The sequence below is a fragment of the Oryza sativa genome, chromosome 4 (assembly GCF_034140825.1).
Source record: "Oryza sativa Japonica Group chromosome 4, ASM3414082v1".
NCBI lineage: Eukaryota > Viridiplantae > Streptophyta > Magnoliopsida > Poales > Poaceae > Oryza > Oryza sativa.
In genome coordinates this window covers 23103456-23125000 of record NC_089038.1, presented here as the reverse complement: position 1 = coordinate 23125000, position 21545 = coordinate 23103456, and the positions used below count along the sequence as shown (strand labels likewise).

The following is a 21545-nucleotide window of genomic DNA, read 5'->3' as shown; positions in this document are numbered from 1 at the left end:
TTAGAATTAGTTTTTTATATAGTTCTGTTCTTTTATTTATTTTTCGGTTAAAACATGTCAGCGAAGCAAAAAAAAATAGAGACAAAATTTGATATAGCTCTGTTAGTGGTTTAAATCCAATACCAAACAAAAACAATAAAAAACACTAAAAACACTTATATTAATTTAAAATTAACTTCTAAAATTTAAAATTCGGTTAGGGTTTATAGGCTCCATCGGTTGGCTTTTTTTTTTCTAATAAGCCAAAACGGCTTATTAGGGAATAAAAATAAATTTGTAAGTAAAACTTTTATATATGTGCTCTTTGTAACTTAAAAGCCAATGCTAAAAAAAACTACGTTGAAAATATCTCAAAATTAAGTTTGAAAATTCAAAATTTGGCTTATTGGGCCATCCGATGGGAGCCTATATGAAGCACACACTTAATAGTGTAAAACTTTCTCATCTTCCAAACGAGACCTAAATGAGTACAGATTTTATATACCTCAAAATTTACCTCATCTTCCAAATGAATTTTAAATGAGGCTCATGTGGAATGTGGGAAAAGGACGTGAGCTGCTCCCACATCTTACGCTCGGAACGTAGTACATCAACTTGTCGCTAGGTGTGCATCGACAGTTACTTGCAACTTTGGACGTTCTGTGTGCAATCTGCTGCTTCGGTCAGACCAGATGTCATGGTGGCGTCTCGTCGTATATCTTATTTGCCCCTCCTTTTGTTGCCGCGAGTTTTGGTGCGGCTTTTCTGCGCTAAACCCCGAGCTGTAATTCACGGGCATCTTCCTGGAATCCTTGGTCTCAGTTGCTTTCCTGCAACAAAAGAAAGGAGAGATTATGATTGCTTCTTTTTCTTCAGTGGCATGGCTAGCTTGCTTGTCGAGATTATTAGTATGTGCTATATAGGCGAGTATAGTAGTATTTGTAGGCCACTCGATGGTAGAAATCTTGCTTTGGATCGGGGAATCGGGTTTTTATCATGTCTTGAGTGATGGTGTGTGGGCTTTGACAGGATCGGAATTTTTTTTCTAAGGAGATAAGTTGTTGATGTGATGATTGATCAAGACTAAAATGCGTCAAATAGAAATACTAGGAATCCCTATCAACGTGAAAAGAAATAAATTCTAATGAAATGACCATGGTGCATCCATAGTGTTTTGTAAAAAGCTTTTCTTTTTCTGCCGTTCCTTACTATTATTATACACAGCACCTGAATTGGATCCTTTGTAGTAGCATGTGGCTTACCATTGAAAGAGACAATAATTTGCATTATGACTTCTCTTTGCCATCTGATTGGAATTTGAAAATGCCCAACTGAGATCAAAGTACCACAGTAATCGCTACAGCGTGTCACTCACTACAGTAATTTACTGTTACCCCCATAGCTTAATGGTTGTCTACAGTATAGAAGAGTAGAAGACAATCTAGATCCCTCGAAACCACTATCTCCAGCATGTATGATTATTGGTGCATGGCAGAAAAAGTGTATGTAAAACACAAAATATTACGTGACACAAGTTATTCACTCTCATATGTTCTAGTTTTAGTTGGTCGCAAAGATGAAACTTGAACTGATGCCTGGGTTGCTCGTGTTCTGCAAGTGATCAATTTATCATCGGTTTCCTTCGTTACGTTTGAGATACAAATCTTGTTCATGTCTGCGACGAACATCAGGTGGTGTGTCGGAGATGGAGTCATTCCTGGAGAAGTTCTTCCCGGGCTTGCTGAAGGGGACGGCGCACGCGAGCAAGGACGTGTACTGCATCTACAACAGCCAGGCGCTCACGGCGTTCACCTCGTCGCTGTACGCGTTCGGCATGGTCGGGACGCTGGTGGCGAGCCGCGTCACCCGGCGGACCGGACGGCAGGCCGTCATGCTGATCGGGGGCAGCATGTTCCTGGTCGGCGCGCTCGTGAACGCCGCCGCGGTCAACATTGCCATGCTCATCATCGGGAGGATGCTGCTTGGCCTGGGGCTCGGGTTCTCGGGCCAGGCCACGCCGGTGTACCTCGCCGAGATGTCGCCGCCGCGGTGGCGCGGCGGGTTCATCTCCGGCTTCCCGCTGTTCATCAGCGTCGGGTACCTCATCGCCAACCTGATCAACTACGGCACGTCGCGGATCCCCGTGTGGGGATGGCGCCTGTCGCTCGGCCTCGCGGCGTTCCCGGCCGCCGTCATGGTGGCCGGCGCGGCGTTCATCCCGGACACGCCGAGCAGCCTGGTCCTGCGCGGGAAGCACGACCTCGCCCGCGCCGCGCTCCAGCGGGTGCGCGGCAAGGGCGTCGACGTCGACGCCGAGTTCAACGACATCCTCGCCGCCGTGGAGCACGACCGCAGGAACGACGAGGGCGCGTTCCGGCGGATCCTGCGGCGCGAGTACCGGCCGTACCTGGTCATGGCCATCGCGTTCCCGGTGTTCCTCAACCTCACCGGCGTGGCCGTCACGGCCTTCTTCTCCCCGATACTGTTCCGCACAGTCGGGTTCGAGAGCGATGCCGCGCTGATGGGCGCCGTCATTCTCGGCCTCATGAACATCTTCGGCATCGTCGGCTCGGGCTTCGCCATGGACCGCTACGGCCGGAGGCTGCTCTTCATGATCGGCGGCGCGCTCATGTTCACCTGCCAGGTAAAAACAATGCAAACAAACACTCACCTAGAGCGCACATCAACATTTCAGCAACAAGAAAGTGACGTCGAGCCGACGCGTATCGTAGGTGGCAATGGCGAGCATCGTGGGGTCGCAGCTGGGGCACGGGAGCAAGATGGCGAAGGGGTACGCGGTGACGGTGCTGGTGATGACGTGCGCCTTCTCGGCGAGCTTCAGCTGGTCGTGGGGGGCGCTGTACTGGGCCATCCCCGGCGAGATCTACCCGGTGGAGGTCAGGTCGGCGGGGCAGGGCGTGGCGGTGGCGCTCAACCTGGGCCTCAACTTCGTGCAGGCGCAGTGCTTCCTCGCCATGCTCTGCTGCTTCAAGTACGGCACCTTCCTCTTCTACGCGTCGTGGCTCGTCGTCATGACCGCCTTCGCCGTCGCCTTCGTGCCGGAGACCAAGGGCGTGCCGCTCGAGTCCATGGGCCACGTCTTCGCGCGCCACTGGTACTGGGGCAGGTTCGTCAAGGACCACAAGTTCGGCGACGTGTCGACCTAAAATTTGCACCGCATATGCCGATGCGGAATGTTTGGCTTTGATCTCAGAAATTTAGTTAGCGTGTGTGCTCTCGATCGTAGTATAAGGCTAAGATGGACGACTTTGGGTAAATTAATCAAGAATGGGCAATGTATGCCACTGAAATGTTAGATCATGCTCAACGGCCACAGCCGTGCAGCTGCACATACATCACACGGTTCATCACACCACCAAATCACCGGATAAATGTTTAATCGGTACCCTCGTCGGCGACGACACGGCCGTCGTGGTGGTCGCCGTCGTTGACGAACCTTTTCCAGTACCAGTGCCGCTCCCACACGGACCGCATGGCCTCGATCGGCATGCCTTTCGTCTCCGGCAGGAAGGCGGCGACGAAGATCGTCATGGTCAGGAGCCAGCCGGCGTAGAAGAGGAACACGCCGTACTTCATGGCGCAGAGCAGCGCGATGAACACCTGCAGCTCGACGAAGGAGAGGCAGAGCGCGACGGAGATGCTCAGCGCCTGGCCCGCCGACCTGACCTCAACCGGGTAGATCTCGCTCGGCACCACCCACCTCAGCGGCGCCCACGACAAGCCGAAGCTGAACGTGCAGAGGCAGATCAGGACCAGCACCCCGGTCGCGTAGCTCCGCGGCATCGTCACCCCCTGGTGCTTCCCGAGATGGTCCGCCATGATCCACGAGATGGCCACCTCGCAGAGCATCATGCCGACGCCGCCGACGATGAACAGCGGCCGGCGGCCGGTGCGGTCCATGACGGAGGTGGACAGCAGCGTGGAGGCGAGGTTGGTCATGCTGTTGATCACGGAGCCGAGGATGGCCTTCTGGCTGTTGAACCCCACCGTGCGGAACAGCACGGGCGAGAAGATGGAGATGACGATCATGCCGGTGAACTCGTAGAACACCGGTATGCCGAGCCCCACCGCCAGGCAGTGCCTGTACCGCCTGCTGAACAGCCGCCGGAACGCGCCGGCCTCGTTCTGGCGCGCCTCGTCCACGGCGCGGACGATGTCCTTGAGCTCGGCGTCAACGTCGGCGCCGGCGCCGCGGATGCGCTGCAGCGCCGCGCGGGCGCGGTCGTGGTGGCCGCGCAGGACGAGGCTGCTGGGCGTGTCCGGGATGAAGAGCGACCCCGCGACGATGATGGTGCCCGGGACGGCCGCGAGGCCGAGCGAGACGCGCCACCCCCACCCCGGGATGCGGTTGGTGAAGTAGTTGGTGATGGTCGCCGACAGTATCCCGATCACGACGAAGGCGTTGTACGCCGACGTGAACGCGCCGCGCCACCTCGCCGGCGCCGTCTCAGACAGATACACCGGAGCTGACTGTACCAGCAACAAAAATGTAACCCTTTTTTTTTCCGGAAAAATATAAAAAAGAAGAGTTGGAACTGAGCTGGATTTGATGAACTGGGCCTAGATTGCTGGGCCTTGTGTATCGTATCGTATCCAGCGTTACCAAACCAAACGGGTTTACCAAACCGTTTGGGATGGTGTTACCGTCACCCTGCGGTTTGCGGTTACCACGGTAACCATGCGGTTATTGTGGAGTACACCGTGGTTTCAAAAAACTGAAAAGATTACCGCATGTGATATAACCGTACGGTATGATAAACCCTGATCATATTGTGTTCCACGTTGTACCTGGAGGGTGAAGCCGAGGCCGAAGCCGAGCAGCATGCGGCCGATGATGAGCATGGCGATGTTGACGGCGGCGGCGTTGATGATGGAGCCGGTGAGGAACATGGCGCCGCCGAGGAGCATGATGGCCTGGCGGCCCACCGCCCTGGCGACGCGGCTCGCCACCAGGGAGGACAGCGTGCCGGCGATGAAGAGCGACGACGAGAAGGCGGTGAGCCATTGGTTGTCGTACTTGCAGTAGGCGTCGCGCCTCGCGCTCTTCATCCCACGGAGCACTTCGGGGAAGAACTTGCTCAGGAATGACTCCATCTGCGTCACGCCACCTGTAATCAACGAGGAGTCATGGACCGACAAGTAGCACGGTAATACAGTATCTAGTACGGAGTAATAATATGGCCGAGTTTACTTCTAAATTTTTTCTTCGAACTTTCAACTTTTCTATTACATTAAAACTTTTCTAACATACAAGCTTTCAACTTTTCCATCACATTATTCTAATTTCAACCAAACCTCCAATTTTAACGTGAACTAAACACATCCTATGATTGAATGGTATACGTCTTTTTTCTTGGCCATGCTTAACTGTGCCCAAAAAAAAGGAACAACAAACCTAGCTCTGAGCAGTACCACATTTAAATTTGGCTCTAAATAAGGTGGAGTATATGCCTAAGTTTTTACCCGGAAAATTGGTACACCATTTTACACATCAAAACTTGAACCTTCCCACACTTTTACTTCTCTGTATGCCTTTCGGAGGCATCAGGTAGTACCTCTATCAAACTTTAACCATTAATTTTATATTAGGATAATAGAAGAGAGAATACATTGTGTCACTGACTTTGTTCCCGTTCTATAATATGTCACAGAGTTTGTCTAGTTTTATAATATGCCATTGCATTTGGCTTAGCTTCCATAATAATAATATATCATCGTCATCCAGTTAGCCTCCGTTAGTACTATACAATTTTATCCTAATGACCGAAATACCCTTGGGATAAAAACTTCCAAATTTTGGTAAAAAATCATGAAATATTAGATTGTAAAACTTCCAAAGTTTGATATGGGCAATTTCCGTGGTAGTTTACAATATGACATTTCGGAATTTCGGCCAAATTTTGGAAATTTTCTCTTCAGGGGTATTTCAGTCATTAGGAATGTACAATACTAATGGGGCTAACTAGACGACAATGATATATTATAGAAGTTAAACAAAATACAATGGTATATTGTATAACTTGGTAAACTCAGTGGCATATTGTAGAATTGGGACAAAGTTAAAGGCACATAATGGATTGTCTCGTAATAGAAACACCGATGGTGTGATGGTGGAGTTATTGGTGCACGAACTCCACCTACCAGGACTCAATTTTTGGTACCCATGAAAATATCTTGTGTGTTTTCTACACATCATGTTTGTGTATGTGTGCATGTTTGCTATGTAATAGAAACTAGCAAACATGCCCGTGCGTTGCAACGGGTGAAAAAACGTAATGATAATATACGTTTTTCATGCATAACCATGTCGATGACAATCAGAAAATTGGAACATCTTAAATGTAATAGCCCAACCTCGATGATGGCAACCTTACGATGCTTGCTTTACTTAAAATAATTGGATTATTCATATGACAACATGCATATAATCTAAAATATTCTTTTAATCTCATTCTTGCAACCAATCAAGTCCTGCATTGCCTCGTATGATCAAGTCTACACAAAATAGAGTCACTGTCCACTCTTATCTGTATAACAATTAAAATATGTTTATTTTCTAATATTATTTCATATAATATATTATCAAGAATAGTAGCTATACTTCACAAAAATAGTATGATAATTGCCTACGAAGATATGCAGGGTCTCCAATACAGGAGAATAGATGACGAAACAAAAGTCGTGTACCCCGAGATAGAAAAAAAGTCAATGGATCCTATCCGACCAAGTGTCTATCTATTTAGCGCTTCTTTCTAATAGTTTTTTCCATGTATGCTTTTTTTTTCTTTTCTATAGACGATGGAAATATTTTTTTCTCGTGTGCTTTTTTACGGACTACGGAACTTTTTTCTAGCGCGTTTTCTTTTGCGCTTTTTTCTGACATTTTTTCCTCACGCGTTTTTTAAACCGTATTTATTTTCTCAGGCATTTATTTCTTTTTTAATATACGGTAGAAACTTCTCTTTTAAAATAGTTAGATTAGATTAGATTAGAGATAAAGAAGAGATATAAACGGACTACTAAAACGACGAATAGAAATTAGACATTTTTCCGCCCTTTTTATTTTTTTTTGTAGTGCATTTTTTTACGAACGGTTTTTTTCGCCACTTTCTTATAGTGTCGGACCTTTCTAGATATAAATAGGATTCCATTTTATTTACTGCGTCACATATAATTTCTTTTTATTTGGAATCAGACTTTTTTTATTTTTTTTCACCCTTTTATTACCGAGTCGACGGAGTCGGATTCGTTTTGATTTTTTTTCCTTTTTTATTGTACATATTTGTTTTTTTCGCCCTTTTTTTTATTTTTTTCGTCCGGTCGTTTATTTCACCGTATCACATATAATTTCTTTTTCTTTGAAATCGGACACTTTTTTAAATTTTTTTTGCTCTTTTTTTAAACGATTCGTTTAGTTCTTTTTTTTGCCCCGTATTTTTTTGGATCGGACAATTTTTTTTCGGTCCGGTTTGTTGGATCGGACATTTTTTTTTCTTTTTTTTCTCCCTTTTTTTTTGGATCGGACTCTTTTTTAAGCCCGGTTTTTTTCCTCGGTTTTTTCGCCCGGTCTTTTGGTTTTTTTTTTCGCTCCGTTTTTTTGATCGGTCATTTTTTTTCTCCCGCTTTTTCTCCTTTTTTGATCGGACTCTTTTTTTTCGCCCGATTTTTTTCGCTCGGTTTTCTTCGTCTGGTTTTTTTGACGTACGATGGAAGCACCTCTTATTTTTTAAGTAGTAGAGATTATTGATGGCCATAGTTTCAGATTTTGAGAAATTATATTCTAAAATATCAAATATTTATAACCGGACATTATTAAAAAATATTTATAACCGGAAGGAGAAATTTTCTAAACACACTCACACAATACCCCAATGTATGGGTATGCATATATATAATTCTCCTATAGAAAAAAATTTTGAGCATTGCCACAAGTCCAAGGACCTCGTTGTTTACTCTATGCTTTAAACCGTTGTTAAAATTTAGAGCTTGTTCAAATTGATGCCATTTCAAACGATACCATTTTTTGGGTAGAGTTGCCCAATATGTACATCCATTTAGTTTCTTGCCAAACTTTAGTAAATACATAAGAAATCCTGCTAAAATTTTAGCAATATTGTCAAATTGCCAAAATTTTGGTATTGCCAAAATTTGGTAAGATTTATCTTGGCTACGATCTGAACAGCCCCTTAAATTTTAAAACTTAATTTTAAAGTTGATTTCGATGCTTTTTCAACATCAACATTGACTTCTAAGTGGCTAAGGATATATATGTAAAAGTTTCATCTATAAATAATTTTTTATTATTTATAAACCGTTACAACTTATAATCACCCGTAGGCAACCGATGGAGCCCGTAACTTTCAGGCGGGATATATAGATGCCTTCCTGCATCCTAACAAATCTGGCCTGATTGAGATGATATTTCCAATACAAATAGGGGTTGACTTGATGGCTAAATAATTCAGAATTTCAGATAGCGTATTTTATTAGTACATGGTCGCTTGCGCTGTTGCACATGAGTTTATTCTTTTTTGTTTTTCAGGTGTACTCTTCCAGGCCTGATGGAAGCATCTCGTGTATCGTGATCCGCACTGCTTGTACGGTTGTACCGCATGCATTTGAATGGAGTAAGATAATTCTTGTATACATATTTTCAAATTCAATATCCATCATCTTTCCAATGATTAATTGGAATCCAAGTTCTCTAGTGACCAGTCTTGGAAAAAATCAGAATATCATCCCAAATAAATCATTCTGACAAACTGCTTAATTTCTCACACCAGCTATAATGGAACCAGGTAAAATAAGTAACGAAAAGAGAAAACTGTTTTAATCCCTTGAGGGGATGTAATAAGAAACAATTCTGCTTTAAACATGAAAGAATTTTTTTGAAGACCACATGCTTGTAAGCTAGTAGAAATGATCATAGAACAGGGCTGGGAACAGCTCAAGAAGCTGTAGCCATGGCCTGTAGCTGTAGTAGAGTACGCACCTGTGACGCCAGAATCGTAGCCGAAAATGAGGCCGCAGGAGGCGGCCATGAGGCTGGTCACCACGACGGAGAAAGTGATGCCGCCGCCGTAGTCGCGAGCACTGCCACCGCCGGCGGCGGCAAATCCTCCTCCGGCCATTTCTAAACGTGTGCTCTCTTGCTCTGATCAGATTGCCTATAACAATGGTTGGAACTTGCAAGGTAGTACTGTGCGTGGATGCTGTATATCAGTATATATAGCTTAGCCGGGTGCTTTGCATCCTCTGTTTGGATCCGTTGAAGAGTGCAGGAAGCCTCTGTTTCTGAGCCACTTGAGCCTAGATTATACTAGTATATTTCTGTGGTATCTACACAACGATCTTTCAAGATATCTTAATCTCATTAGGGATGCAAGCTTAGATGCACGGGTTGCAGCATCTGAACAGCCTAGCTGTCCATAGCAAGTGGTTATGTGAATAACTCATAGTGGCTAAATATCGCCATTTAATTGCAAGAAGACATTGCAGAATGCTTCAAATAACTGGCAGGGCGTTGACATTGAGATTATTTTTTACTTCTTTTTTACCGATAATGCCGGAAGACTCCACCTTCGGTTTAGAGCCCATATCAAGAACATGTGTTTCATTAACTGATATAGTTCAGTTTCTAGCTAGAGGAATTCTCAAAAGTTTGTGATTCCACATGTACCAAAATCTTCTTTGACACACAAAAAAATTTAGAGAAATTAGACAATATACTGTCAACAAAGACTTCGTTCTAAAAACGCCATCGACAACTTCCTTCTTACATAATATCAGGCACTATAATATGCCATCGTTCCGTTTTTTTTTCATTTTTGCTATCGTCGTTAAGAACATGTCTTCTCTTTTACACTGTAAAATATCCATCTTACCACTAGGGGCACCATTGCGGTCTTTTATGGCCCCTGTTACAATAGGGGTAACTTGGACTTTTTATAACTCCAAAACGGAGAAAGGTTAACATGTCTCTAACGACGATGGCAAAAAGGAAGAAGTTTGATAGTATAGTAATGTAAAACTCATGTCCATTGATGGTATTTTGCAGACCCAAGCATTCACCGATAACATATGATAGAAATTTCTAAAGCTTTTTATTAACTATTGCTTGCGTTAAAGTGATTTCTAGTGAAAATCCCATAGAATTTCCATGTCCCAAAAGAGGCCTTAATTTTCTAGTTATCTCACAAGTCACAACTATAGGTGTAGGAAGACTTGAGTCAGTAAGCACTTCACTTTCTCTCCTTCACAACAGTTTTGAAAAAAAGAAAAACCATTAATGACACATTGCATAAATTACAGTAGAAATCTCTTCTGCTGTTTCAGGGTTAAAAAACACATTGCAAAAACCAACATAAATACAGGATGAAGATTGGAAAGTGCATGGCATTGTGGAAAGGTCATGGTTGTAAAACATACTTGCTATTTTAGTACCATCTTTGTTCTAAAATATAGTAATCCATGGATAGGTATTTGAACAAGAAGTATTATATTTTAAGATGGGGAGAGTATATTATTATATTTATTTCCCATTTTAAATAAATGAATAAGTATATCCAGCCACTACACCTTTGATGCACAAAGCAAATCATCAACCTAAATGAACTAAGGGGGAGACAAAAGAAATGTTGGATCCGGATACGGTCTCATTATTGCTAAAAACAATATCTATTTCTTTTTACCAAATTGTGTTTTGTAAGATTACCCCGCAATGCAAATCCCTTGACTTTCAAGGGTATTTTCAACATCCACAAATTCGTGACAAAAATGTTGAAATGTTGCAACTAACCAGTGCATCGTACGCATAGTTTTCTTTTTTTAAAAAAAAATCATTTTATTGTAAATCTTGACTAAAACTACTTGAAATTAAATGATTATTAACCCATAAAACCCTAGTGAAAGATATATCTAGCGTACCATGCATGTTTATGATTTATGCAACGACCGTGGCATGTTTTTCTTTTCACTATATATTGGTTACTATCTCGACAGCGAGACACATGTAATGACTTCGTCAATCTTTAGGATGGATTTACTGGCCCAGTCTTCAAAGATGTTCATAGGGGTAGGATTTGCGTGCGTGTGTTCATAGGGATGAGTGTGCGTGCGTTGTGAGTGTTTGCGTTGTACTGTGTAATTTTTTTAAAAAATATTGGCACAAGTAGCTCCATTGGCTGCTCGCTAACTTGTACTTGGTTTTAGTTTTAATGTCGTTATTCCATCGCTGCCTAGCTACGTTTTAGACTTTCCTCTCAAACCGCTATTAAAAATACAAAATTAAAGTGCTGCTCTAAAACATTTTATTTGCTCTGTTTTATTTTTCTCATCTTTCTCGGAGTAGCACCACTAACAAACGCCTCGATAGATTATCCATTTTAAACAGGTTATTTTATTATGCACGGTGCAACTCATATGCTGTCATCCAAGTAAACTGGTTTGTTGTTTGGTGCATGCACACGTGATGCACGGTGTCAACAGAACAACTAATTAATCCCTAAAAAAATATGGAAGTCAATACACAACCCATGATCATTGAGCAATCTTTAATCAACAACATTCATCTCCTTCTTTCCCTTTACAGATTAATCAATCAACAAAAACATGCAAACACGCATCTAGCTGGTTGGTGTACACTCCATGGACGCTCTTATTGCCAACTCACGCCGACATGTTCAGTTGGCCATAAGCTATATCTGTTTACAACTTGACACATTGTTTACCACATGCATGCTTGTCAACCGAAACCACAGTTTGAAGATTTCAGCAGAACAATGAAGTCACACACTGTCACACTGACACATAAGCTGCATGCCAACCAAGACATGGATGAGCTCGCACACACTGAATTCTTCTAAACTCTCCTGGAAAAGTCCCTCGTTTCTTAGATGGCATGCATGCAAGTTAAAATTTTCATAACTGTTTTGATACCATATAGACACAGGGATGTCTCGTCGAGAGTTTAGAATCGTTTTCCGCGCGCGCACACCGCTGTAACAATGACAGTCTTAGAGGCAGTTCACTTGGGCGTCCAGCTTGGCGTCCATGGCGAACCGCTTCCAGTACCAGTGCTTCGCCCACACCGCGCGCATGGCCTCCAGTGGGACGCCCTTGGTCTCCGGGAGGAACAGCGCGATGAAGGCCGTCATGGCGAGGACCCAGCCGGCGTAGAAGAGGAAGATGGCGTACTTCATGGCGCAGAGCATGGACATGAACACCTGCGTCTGCGCGAAGGAGAGCGTGAGCGAGACGGACAGGCCCAGCGCCTGCCCCGCCGACCGGACCTCCACCGGGTAGATCTCGCTCGGCACCACCCACTTGAGCGGTCCCCATGACAGGCCGAGGCTCGCCGTGTACACGCACATCAGCGCCACCACCCCCGCCGCGTAGCTCTTCGCCATCGTCGCCGCCGCGTGGCTCCTCCCGAGATGCTCCGCCAGTATCCACGCCACCGCCACCTTGATTGATTTTAGTCACACACGGTTTAAAAGTTAATTAAAACTATCTGAAACTTGTGACGTAACAATGGAGAGTGAGTTGCATGGTACTACCTGGCAGAGGAGCATGGCGGTGCCGCCGGCGAGGAACAAGAACCTGCGGCCGACGCGGTCGACGGTGAAGGAAGACACGACGACGGCGCACAAGTTGACGAGGGTAAGTACGATGGAGGCAAGGATGGCCCTCTGGCTGTTGAACCCGAGCGTCCGGAACAGCACCGGCGAGAAGACGGCGATGACGACCATGCCGGTGAGGTCGAAGAATGTCGGGATGGCCACCACCATCACCAGGTAGTGCCGGTACCCACGGCCACGCAGCCTCCGGAACGCGCCCTCGTCGTTCCGCCGCGCCTCCTCGACGGCGCGGATGATGTCCTTGAACTCGGCGTCGACGTCGGCGTCCGCGCCGCGGACGCGCTGGAGCGACGCGCGGGCCTTCTCCGTGTGCCCGCGCAGGACGAGGCTAGCGGGCGTGTCCGGGACGAAGAGCGCGCCCACCACGATGACCGTGGCCGGCACCGCCGCGAGGCCCAGCGAGACGCGCCACCCCCAGCCCGGGATTCGGTCCGTGAAGTAGTTGGCGGCCGTCGCGGCCACCGTGCCGATGACGAGGAAGATATGGTACGCGGCGGTGAACGCCCCGCGCCACCTCGCCGGCGCTGTCTCGGCGAGATACAGCGGAGCCGCCTGCGACGCAAAAGCAATTTTTTCCAAATGGGCCCATTTAATATGGTGGGCCTCAATAAGTTTATCTTAGTGGGTTGGGCCAAGTCTAAGCCTGATATATTTGTTGGGCTAAATTTAAATGGGCCGCGACCTGCGTGGTGAAGCCGACGCCGACGCCGAGCAGAATGCGGCCGATGATGAGCATGGCGATGTTGACGGCGCCAGCGTTGAAGGCGGAGCCGGCGAGGAAGAGGGCGCCGCCGGTCAGCATGATGGCCTGGCGGCCCACCATCCTGGTCACCCGGCTCGCCACCAGCGACGCCACCGCGCCGGCGATGTACAGCGACGAGGTGAACGCCGTCAGGACCTGGTTGTCGTACCTGCAGTAGGCGTCCCGCTTCGCGCCACGCATCCCCTTCACCACCTCCGGGAAGAACTTGGTCAGGAACGATTGCATCTGCGTCACACCACCTGTGCAACAGAGAGAGAGAGAGAGAGAGAGAAAATGTCGTCGGCACAACAGTAGAAGTTGTTGACCATTTGTATTTTGTAACAGTCATGGTGATGCACGGATATCGTCGGCCGAAAATGGAAATTCTGACCATTAGTTTTATTTGCTACTACACGATTGTCAACCATCATCTCTATCATAAATATATCACGGTTACCACACGAGAGTCCTTGTATGATTTGTTTAACTGCTGGTTGAATTTTTGTGATATATATAGTACCCGTCAATCACGGATGGATCTTTTGGGTCTTTTTCAAACTTCATACGTATCTGCAAGCTAGCGTACACACATCTGGACTTTTTTTTTAACTTTTCAGTTTTAATTTTAAAAATAGGCCCTTCCAAAATTTATTTCCGAAATATGAACCTTTTGGTCACGGCTAGCCCTTTCAAATTTTGGAAAGATTTACTTTTATTAAAAATTGAAAAGGTTAAAAAAAATTCACACATCTGCCGATTTCATCAGTGTACATCATATATGTACTGTCGATTTGACATATTCGGTGTTGACTACCCACTAGATAAACAGTAATGGATGCCACATGTGCTTATTCTAATTCATTTCTCAGGTCATTTCCAATCATGCCCGTCAGAAGTCAATTGTGCCTTTTTTTTGCCTTTCCTTTTTACACAAAGGTAAAAAAAAAGAAAGGTGTCCTCCCAAGTCAGTGGACAGAAACAAGTCAAGCAGAGCAACTACTACTACGGCTTGTTTAGTTCCAGAATTTTTTTCTAAAAATATCACATCAAATCTTCGAACATATGTATGGAACATTAAATATAGATAAAAATAAAAACTAATTGCATTGTTTGCATGTAAATCGCGAGACGAATCTTTTGAACCTAATTAGTCTATGATTAGTCATAGGTGCTATAATAACTCACATGTGCTAATGACGGATTAATTAGGTTCAAAAGATTCGTCTCGCGGTTTCCAGACAAGTTATGAAATTAGTTTTTTCATTCGTGTCCGAAAACCCCTTTCAACATTCGATCAAACGTCCGATGTAACAACTAAAAATTTTTATTTTACCAACTAAACAGGCCCTAAGCATAGCAACTTACTACTACTTGCTGATTGATCTCACAGCTAGACAAGTCCGCTGGTTGTGTGAGCACTGCCACTAAGCACTTGTACACAGCACTTCGATAGGTTGCATGAGTGCAAGTAGTGCACACATGTTCCCCTGGGCCCTGGCCTCTGCACGTTCATATATACTCTATCCACTTTGGGCAGCTAGCGTGTGGCTTTTCGATCGGGTAACTCTTTCAGTGGACTTTGGCTGCGTTTGCTAATATAATTGTGAAGTGCCTAGCTTAGGTCGTTTTCCTTTCGGATTGTTTAGCGGATTATTGTGACGGATTATTTACTTGATAAATTAGATGTTTTAGAAAAAAACAAACTTAAAAGATGACTTAAAACGAGTGATCAGCAAATAATCTGCTTCAATAATCTAGTGAATAATTTGTGGTGTTAATTACGTCCCTGAAGCATTGCTGCAGATCTGATTCCCTACATGCTTTTTTGGCAAAATGTGTTGGTGCTTTTGACATATCCTTGTTAGCTTCCGTGTTAAGCAACATAATGAAACTCGATCAAATTCGATTGGAATAAGATTCTAGCTAGAGCTAGAGCTATCAAGCGATCGGTCGATCACTAGCAACGGTGAAAATAACAGGTACTCAGGCTCAGCTGGCAAGCATCGTAGCCTCTCAAGGACAGCCTAGCTAGTTTTTGGAGGCTTGGAGCTCTCCATGACAAAACAATTTCTTTTTTTTAAAAAAAATCTGTGATCTTAAAAAAATTGCTAATGAATATGTCCAAGATTATTTTTGACCTGTACAATATTTTAGCTAAATCTTGCTTTATCTTGTAGACAATATATATGGTGTGGATTTTTTAAAGCTAAGTCAAATTTGATTCCCAGATATGTACTATGTAGTGACTCTGATAATACAATATTCCTTGCATCAGACTCTGTATCAAATGGAACTATTAATAAGAACAAACAATTGAGCACCTTATCCACCAAGTCAGCGATGACATCTACATCATATATAACTAGAGAGCAATTTTTCCAACTAACAAAAGGCCAACTGAAAGGATAAGTTTATTCTCTATATATCTTGATAAAACTTTAGGCGGCGCTACTAAATTTAGGAGGATGGAGATGTTTCTAGCTAGGAGCGAAAATGGTTTTAAATAGAAATTGATTTCAATCCAAATATCTACGGTATTCAATATAAGGGCTCCTTTCGACCTTTCGGAAGGATAAAATTTTACATAAATTTCACAAGAAGCAGTTCAATTTACGCAAAAATTCCTATAAATCCTCTATATCAAATGAGTTCTAAAGCTGCCTGTGGCGCGAAGGAAAACGTAGAACTGTGTGCCCATCTCTGACAAAAGAATTCTGGGTTTATTTTTCGCGAACGCGACAGAAGAATTCTGGGTAACCTAGTATCTACCTTTTGATCGACCAATCAAACAACAGAAGTATTCGATACCTACACTACATGGCCGAGTTTAGTTCCAAAATTTTTCTTCAAACTTTCAACTTTTCCATCACATCGTTTTAATTTTAACCAAACTTTTAATTTTGGTGTGAACTAAACCCACCCATATGTAGCGCCCGTTCCGTCGTGACGCCTAGCGGGAAAACTATCTCTTAAAAATCCTAATTGCGAAATCTGTTTCTTTGCTTGTTGTCTAGTGTCCGTGCCATCTCAGATCTCAAATCCTCGATCTATCATCGAGTTCATCCCGAATCCAAATCCTTCCCAAATCAAATCCCTCCACAAAAGTCTATTTCGCCTCCCTCGGGTTCAATGGGCCGAATCCTTCTTGGCCCATCTCCCCCTCCCTCCCCGGCTCTCTCTCTCTCTCTCTCTCCCTCTCCCCCGCTCTGCCCGTGCGCTGCGCACGCGTGCGCGTGAGCCGCGCCGAGCCGAGCGCCCTCCGCCCTCGCTGCCGTTTCCCGCCGACGCCGCCCAAATCGCTGCGCCGCCCGTTGCTTCCCGCGCGCGCGCGCCATGGTGGCCGACCGGCCAGTCGCCGCCGCCGTCAGCGCCTGCCGCGCCTGCCGCCCGTGTCGTCGCTCCGCTCCAAACCGCCCGGCCGTCATCGCCGTCGTCACGACCCGGCCTCCGCCACTCCACGCGCTAGCCTCCAAGGGACGGAGGCAGAGCTCCTCCTCCCTCTGCCGCGTCGCCCTCGCTCCCTCCTCCTTTTCCCCAAAGAGGCAAGGGGCAAGCTCCCTTTCTCCCTTCCTTTTTTCCTTTTCCCCTCCCCGCCGGCGTCATCCGTCTCTGTCACCGTTTTGGCCGCGAGCGCCGAGCGCCAGCTCGCGCCTTGACCGCCCAAGGTCGGTTTCCAAACCGACATCGTCGTCCTATAAACCAAGGCGCCCTCCCATCAATTCCTCCTCCCGTTTCGCTCGCCGCCACCGCGCCTTTGCCGCCCCTCTATCTCGCCTCCGCCGTCCATCGCCAAGCACCGGGAGAGCCGGTGCGTTCGTGGACGCGGAAGGGGACTCCGGGAGCTCGTCTTCCTCCTCTTCCCTGGCCCAAGGCCGGAGAGATCACTCCCGTGCCGTCGGCCCATCGTCACTGCGCCCCGTCCGCACGATAGCGCATCTCCCCGTTCTCCCTCCTCAATCCATCTCCTCCGAACATAAGACAAGTACGACCACATGGGTGGAATGGGACACCCCTGGCTGAGTAACTAGCTTATCGGGGGAACCTTGATACTAAGAGACATGTGGATTCGCCGGGGTGGTATCGGGGAGGACCCCTGGGCTTCCTGGCACAGTATGGTCTGGGACCTAATCTGGTGTTGGTCTGGGACCCCTCTCGTTGGCATATGGTGAACCTGTGTCGGCTTTCGAAATGCCTTGTCATGAAAGCCTTAAGGTCTCTAGTCGTGGCCGTTCTGCACGGGCTGGATGATCCGGGTTAGTAATGTCGTGTGGGTAAAGTGTACCCCCTCTGCAGAGGTTATTAAAACTGTTCGAACAGCCGTGCCCACGGTCATGGGCGGATGTGAGGTGATTCCTAGCGTAGTTTTGTTTGACTACTGCCTTGTGAAATTTGCTGTTGTGGAATGGGTTTGATGTTTGGAAAATCTGCGGCTGATGGGATCAGCCAGGCCCGGGTGGCCGTTTGAAAGCTGTTGGCCGGATGCCAATCTTGATCAATTCAAAAGACTGAAACATTGCACATACTCCGACCGGACGAGACGCACTGTCTCATCCGTGTCGTTTGAGAAGCACTCACTTCGTTGTTTCAGAAAAGAGTTCAAATAAAATCAATTGCAAAAACAATAGTCTTTCTTTGAAGCCTGCATTAAACACTTATTTCCCATGGCTTGCTGAGTACTCCTGTACTCACCCTTGCTCTATATAAATAACCCCCCCAGTTGCTGAAGAAGATGAAGCGGATCCCGCTGACGAGGAGTTCTTCCAGGAGCAAGCCGGCTACGATGAGTTTTAGGGTTTCGGCCTAGTCCCCAAGTCGCGCCTGTGATGTTTGGTCCAAGTCTTGGCTTCCGCTTCCCTTTTGTAATGCAGTTGTAAGCTCGGGATCTGTCCGCAGCCCAACATGACTGTACCCCTACTCTATAATAAAGAGACCTCTGTTGCTGTGATATTCTGTCTTCCTGTGATACCAGCACTGTTTTCTGGGACTGGTATCGATTAACAGGTTAATTTGGAGCGTCACGGGCTAGTCCCGGTCGGGACTAGTTCGGGGCGTGACACCATATTATCACCCACTAACTTTGGAAGGGGAAGAAGTAATTCCTTTGTTGGTTTGGAATCATGGCCTTAATTATTGGAACCCAAATGCTGATAAAATGAACCTCATGACAGTACGTTAAAGGCAAAATGCCACAAACCCGGCCTCCAAAATTATGTGAAGGGCAAGTATTTCTTTTAGCGCCACATAATTAAATCTGGCTTTTTCCACAACCCAAATCCCAAAACAGAATAGTACTTGCCTAGGATGGTTCGGTGGTCCCAACCAACCAACCTAGTCTGGCCCATTAGCATATCAGGGTACTGTGTCAGTAAATCAAGGCAGCTGGTGAGGAAGAATAAGATATATGCTTGATGAATGCGTCTTTCTTTCGAAGATCAACAAACATGCTGCTGGAGCAGTCAAACATGAGGATTTTTTTTTTGTGTGTTTTGATTAACGCCCCGTTTAACATAGGTCTAGCTCCCAGCCCCAACTTATCTAGAGCTGGAGCTGTGCCAAACGATAGATCCACCAAAAAATAGAGCGGAGCGGGGTGAATCGCTCCAAAAAATTATACTATCGAGATGGAGCGGCAAAAACATCGCTTCGCAGCTTCGCTCCAAAACTAATTACAGCGCTACCCATCCCCTTTCATCGAAATTACAAGAAAATGCTACTGCCCTACCCCCGACCCAACCGAACCGCACCTGATTATTCGAAAATTTTAGTGTTTTACCGGCCGGAGCCCGGGTGAGACGCGCAAGAGGTTGATTTCTACCTAGTTGATCAACTCGGATTCGCAGAGAATATACGATGAGAAGAGGGAGGCAGCTACTATACCTGAGACGCCAATGTCGTAACCGAAGATGAGGCCGCAGGAGGCGGCGATGAGGCAGGTCACCACGACGCTGGCCGTCACGCCGCCGCCGTAGTCCCGCGCCGCCTCTGTCCCTGCCGCCATTGCGCGGGGAGCCGCGCGCGATCGACTAGCCGGCCGCTAGCTTGCTGCCTGCCTGGCTGCCTGCACAGCTGCTGGCTCACCACCGGCCTCTCCTCCACGCTTAGCCCCGTGCAAACGCGCTCGATCGCTCGATCGCTCCAAGCCCTCCGCTAGCTACACAGCGAGCAAGGCAAAGCGTTCGCCGGCTACTCGGAAATCTGTCTCAGCAAAGGAGCTTCTGAACTCTACACGGGGAAAGAGGGGCAGCGTCTCGGGGTCTCTTTATAGGCCGCGCGCGTCACACACTGTGCTCCGATCCCCTGTGGATTTCTGACTTCGGGGGAGCCGGGGAGGCAGTACATCAACGAGCGAGAGTGCGATGAATTGTGAGGAAAGCGATAACACGTGGACATGCACAGAGACAAAGCCTCTCCTGTCACGGCAGTTGAAGGCTTGATCTAACTCTATCAAGTTCACCGCCTAATTATTTTTTTTAAAAAAAAACTCTATCAAGTTCACGCTGATGTGCAGGTTTTATCAATGTTCAAACCGCACACTCTTAGATTCAAAGTGCCAATTAAGGGAACAAATTAATTAGCGAAATGGATGCATGTATGATGTATCTTGAGTGTGTTTGCCACCGGAGTAGTTCTTCCGCTTTGAGAGCGTGCTGGTAACAAAAAAGTTCCAAAGGACTAGTACATTATTAGCGGGGCTGTCCGGCAACTATCTACTGTCCATATGTACATAAGGCGCATCATCTCTTGTATGTTAACTCAGGTCAAATTTTAGTTCGTCACATCCGCATCAAAAAGTTGAAAGGCACGCATCACCGAGCACATAGAAAATTCAAAGTGTGATTTTGGAACACATCGAGGCTTCAAAAAATAAGCATAATCATGAATAAAGTACAGTAACTGCAGTTTAGCCTCTTATTGATTATTGTTTGATGCTAATATGTTTTTAGACAGAGGAAATGAATTACGTCTCCGGTCCTTACCAAAGGACAGACAACCAAAAAGATCTCGGAAGTAAAAAGAAAAGAACTAAAAAAAATAACGTGATGGGACAAACGTCACAAACCTTTAACTTTCACCAATAAAATAATCAGTTGAAATAACGTTTTTAAAATCACACAGATTCTAATATGAAATTCTGTTGGTATTACATCATCCAAACTAGAACAAAAGCTTATTGGTTACCAATTTCAAATGTGTACTAATTAGCATAATTACACATAGTATTATGTTGTTTCTATGATAGCATCATACATCAAGAATACAACCAGTTATAACACACCAAGATAACCTGCATAATGTTATATATTTTTATGGTTAAAAACCACATCATTAAGGCAATGCCAGATTAACCAATATTTTGGTTTGACCGTTCTGTTAAACCCTATCATATATACTTATATAGTTCATCCCACTAAATTTAGTTAATGTTATTTTTTACTTATCTCATAAAGCCACATCATTCCAATTATTTCTAACCTGCGAATGATAGATCTATATACACATAGTTTCTTTTTTCTTCTCTCATAAAACCATACAATCTCAATTATTTTTAAGCTCAAAATTTGAAGTATCAATTTCACCTTGCATTATATTTGCAACCATGCGTAAATTATATAAAACATAAGACATCATTTTGCTTTGGTTTACAAAATATATTACAACTTATTTATAAATATTATACAGCTTAATTTTCCGCAGCAATACGACGGGGTATTTATAACAACACAACAATGATCGAGTTCTAGTTCTAATTACTAGTAAAGAAGTTTATTTTGTACTATCTACAAAGTTCAGGCCTAACTATCGTCCACCAGGAAGTATAAAAGAATAAAAGAAGATACAGAAATCTGCAAACGATAAATGCAGAGTTGGTCATGTAAAATGAACTGAATGGTGATATATATCTACAAAAGAACCCATCCAATGAAGTGGTGGTCTACTCTATCCAGTCTTATACTAGTTGCCATTTTTCTTTCTGGGTATACAAGTTGCCATTAGTGTAGTATGAGATGTGACCTGAGAGCTACTAGTACGTATATAAATTGTGCATACAATGGGCATGTAATCAGGGCCCACAAATAATTTGGGTCAAGCCAACCAGGTAAAGCCCATATTACAGTATATTATCTTTCCATTTCTTTCTTCGATGTACAGCCCCACGTTTGTCC

At 45.4% G+C, this 21545-nt stretch overlaps 3 protein-coding genes across 3 annotated transcripts in view; 1 reads left to right on the top strand and 2 right to left on the bottom strand.

Moving 5' to 3' along the window:
• Positions 1–3295, top strand: part of LOC4336015 (sugar transport protein MST1-like) — a 5485-nt gene extending 2190 nt beyond the window's left edge. Inside the window, exons 2-3 of the mRNA XM_015781757.3 lie at positions 1671–2623; positions 2712–3295. Coding sequence (XP_015637243.1) covers positions 1671–2623; positions 2712–3146 — 1388 coding nt within the window. The 3' untranslated portion in view covers positions 3147–3295. The remainder of the gene's footprint in view (positions 1–1670; positions 2624–2711) is intronic.
• LOC9267394 (sugar transport protein MST1-like) lies at positions 2878–9146 on the bottom strand. Its single transcript, XM_015781756.3, has 3 exons — positions 8993–9146; positions 4789–5108; positions 2878–4470 (listed from the first exon to the last, which is right to left on the bottom strand). The coding sequence occupies exons 1-3, from the start codon at positions 9129–9131 to the stop codon at positions 3376–3378; spliced, it is 1554 nt and encodes a 517-aa protein (XP_015637242.1). The 5' UTR covers positions 9132–9146; the 3' UTR covers positions 2878–3375.
• Positions 9147–11551: 2405 nt separating this feature from the next.
• LOC4336013 (sugar transport protein MST1-like) lies at positions 11552–19683 on the bottom strand. The gene is made up of 4 exons (XM_015781062.3): positions 19258–19683; positions 13321–13640; positions 12558–13190; positions 11552–12464 (listed from the first exon to the last, which is right to left on the bottom strand). The coding sequence occupies exons 1-4, from the start codon at positions 19376–19378 to the stop codon at positions 12015–12017; spliced, it is 1524 nt and encodes a 507-aa protein (XP_015636548.1). The 5' UTR covers positions 19379–19683; the 3' UTR covers positions 11552–12014.
• Positions 19684–21545: the final 1862 nt, after the last annotated feature.

Excerpts from the sequence above, each read along its gene's own strand:
- LOC9267394 (XM_015781756.3), bottom strand. The coding sequence starts at position 9,131 with ATGGCCGGAGGAGGATTTGCCGCCGCCGGCGGTGGCAGTGCTCGCGAC. Across the intron at positions 5,109-8,992 it reads CTACGATTCTGGCGTCACAG|GTGGCGTGACGCAGATGGAG; the intron begins GTGCGTACTCTA and ends CGTTGATTACAG. Across the intron at positions 4,471-4,788 it reads GCCTCGGCTTCACCCTCCAG|TCAGCTCCGGTGTATCTGTC; the intron begins GTACAACGTGGA and ends TTGCTGGTACAG.
- LOC4336013 (XM_015781062.3), bottom strand. The coding sequence starts at position 19,378 with ATGGCGGCAGGGACAGAGGCGGCGCGGGACTACGGCGGCGGCGTGACG. Across the intron at positions 13,641-19,257 it reads TTACGACATTGGCGTCTCAG|GTGGTGTGACGCAGATGCAA; the intron begins GTATAGTAGCTG and ends TCTGTTGCACAG. Across the intron at positions 12,465-12,557 it reads CCGCCATGCTCCTCTGCCAG|GTGGCGGTGGCGTGGATACT; the intron begins GTAGTACCATGC and ends AAATCAATCAAG.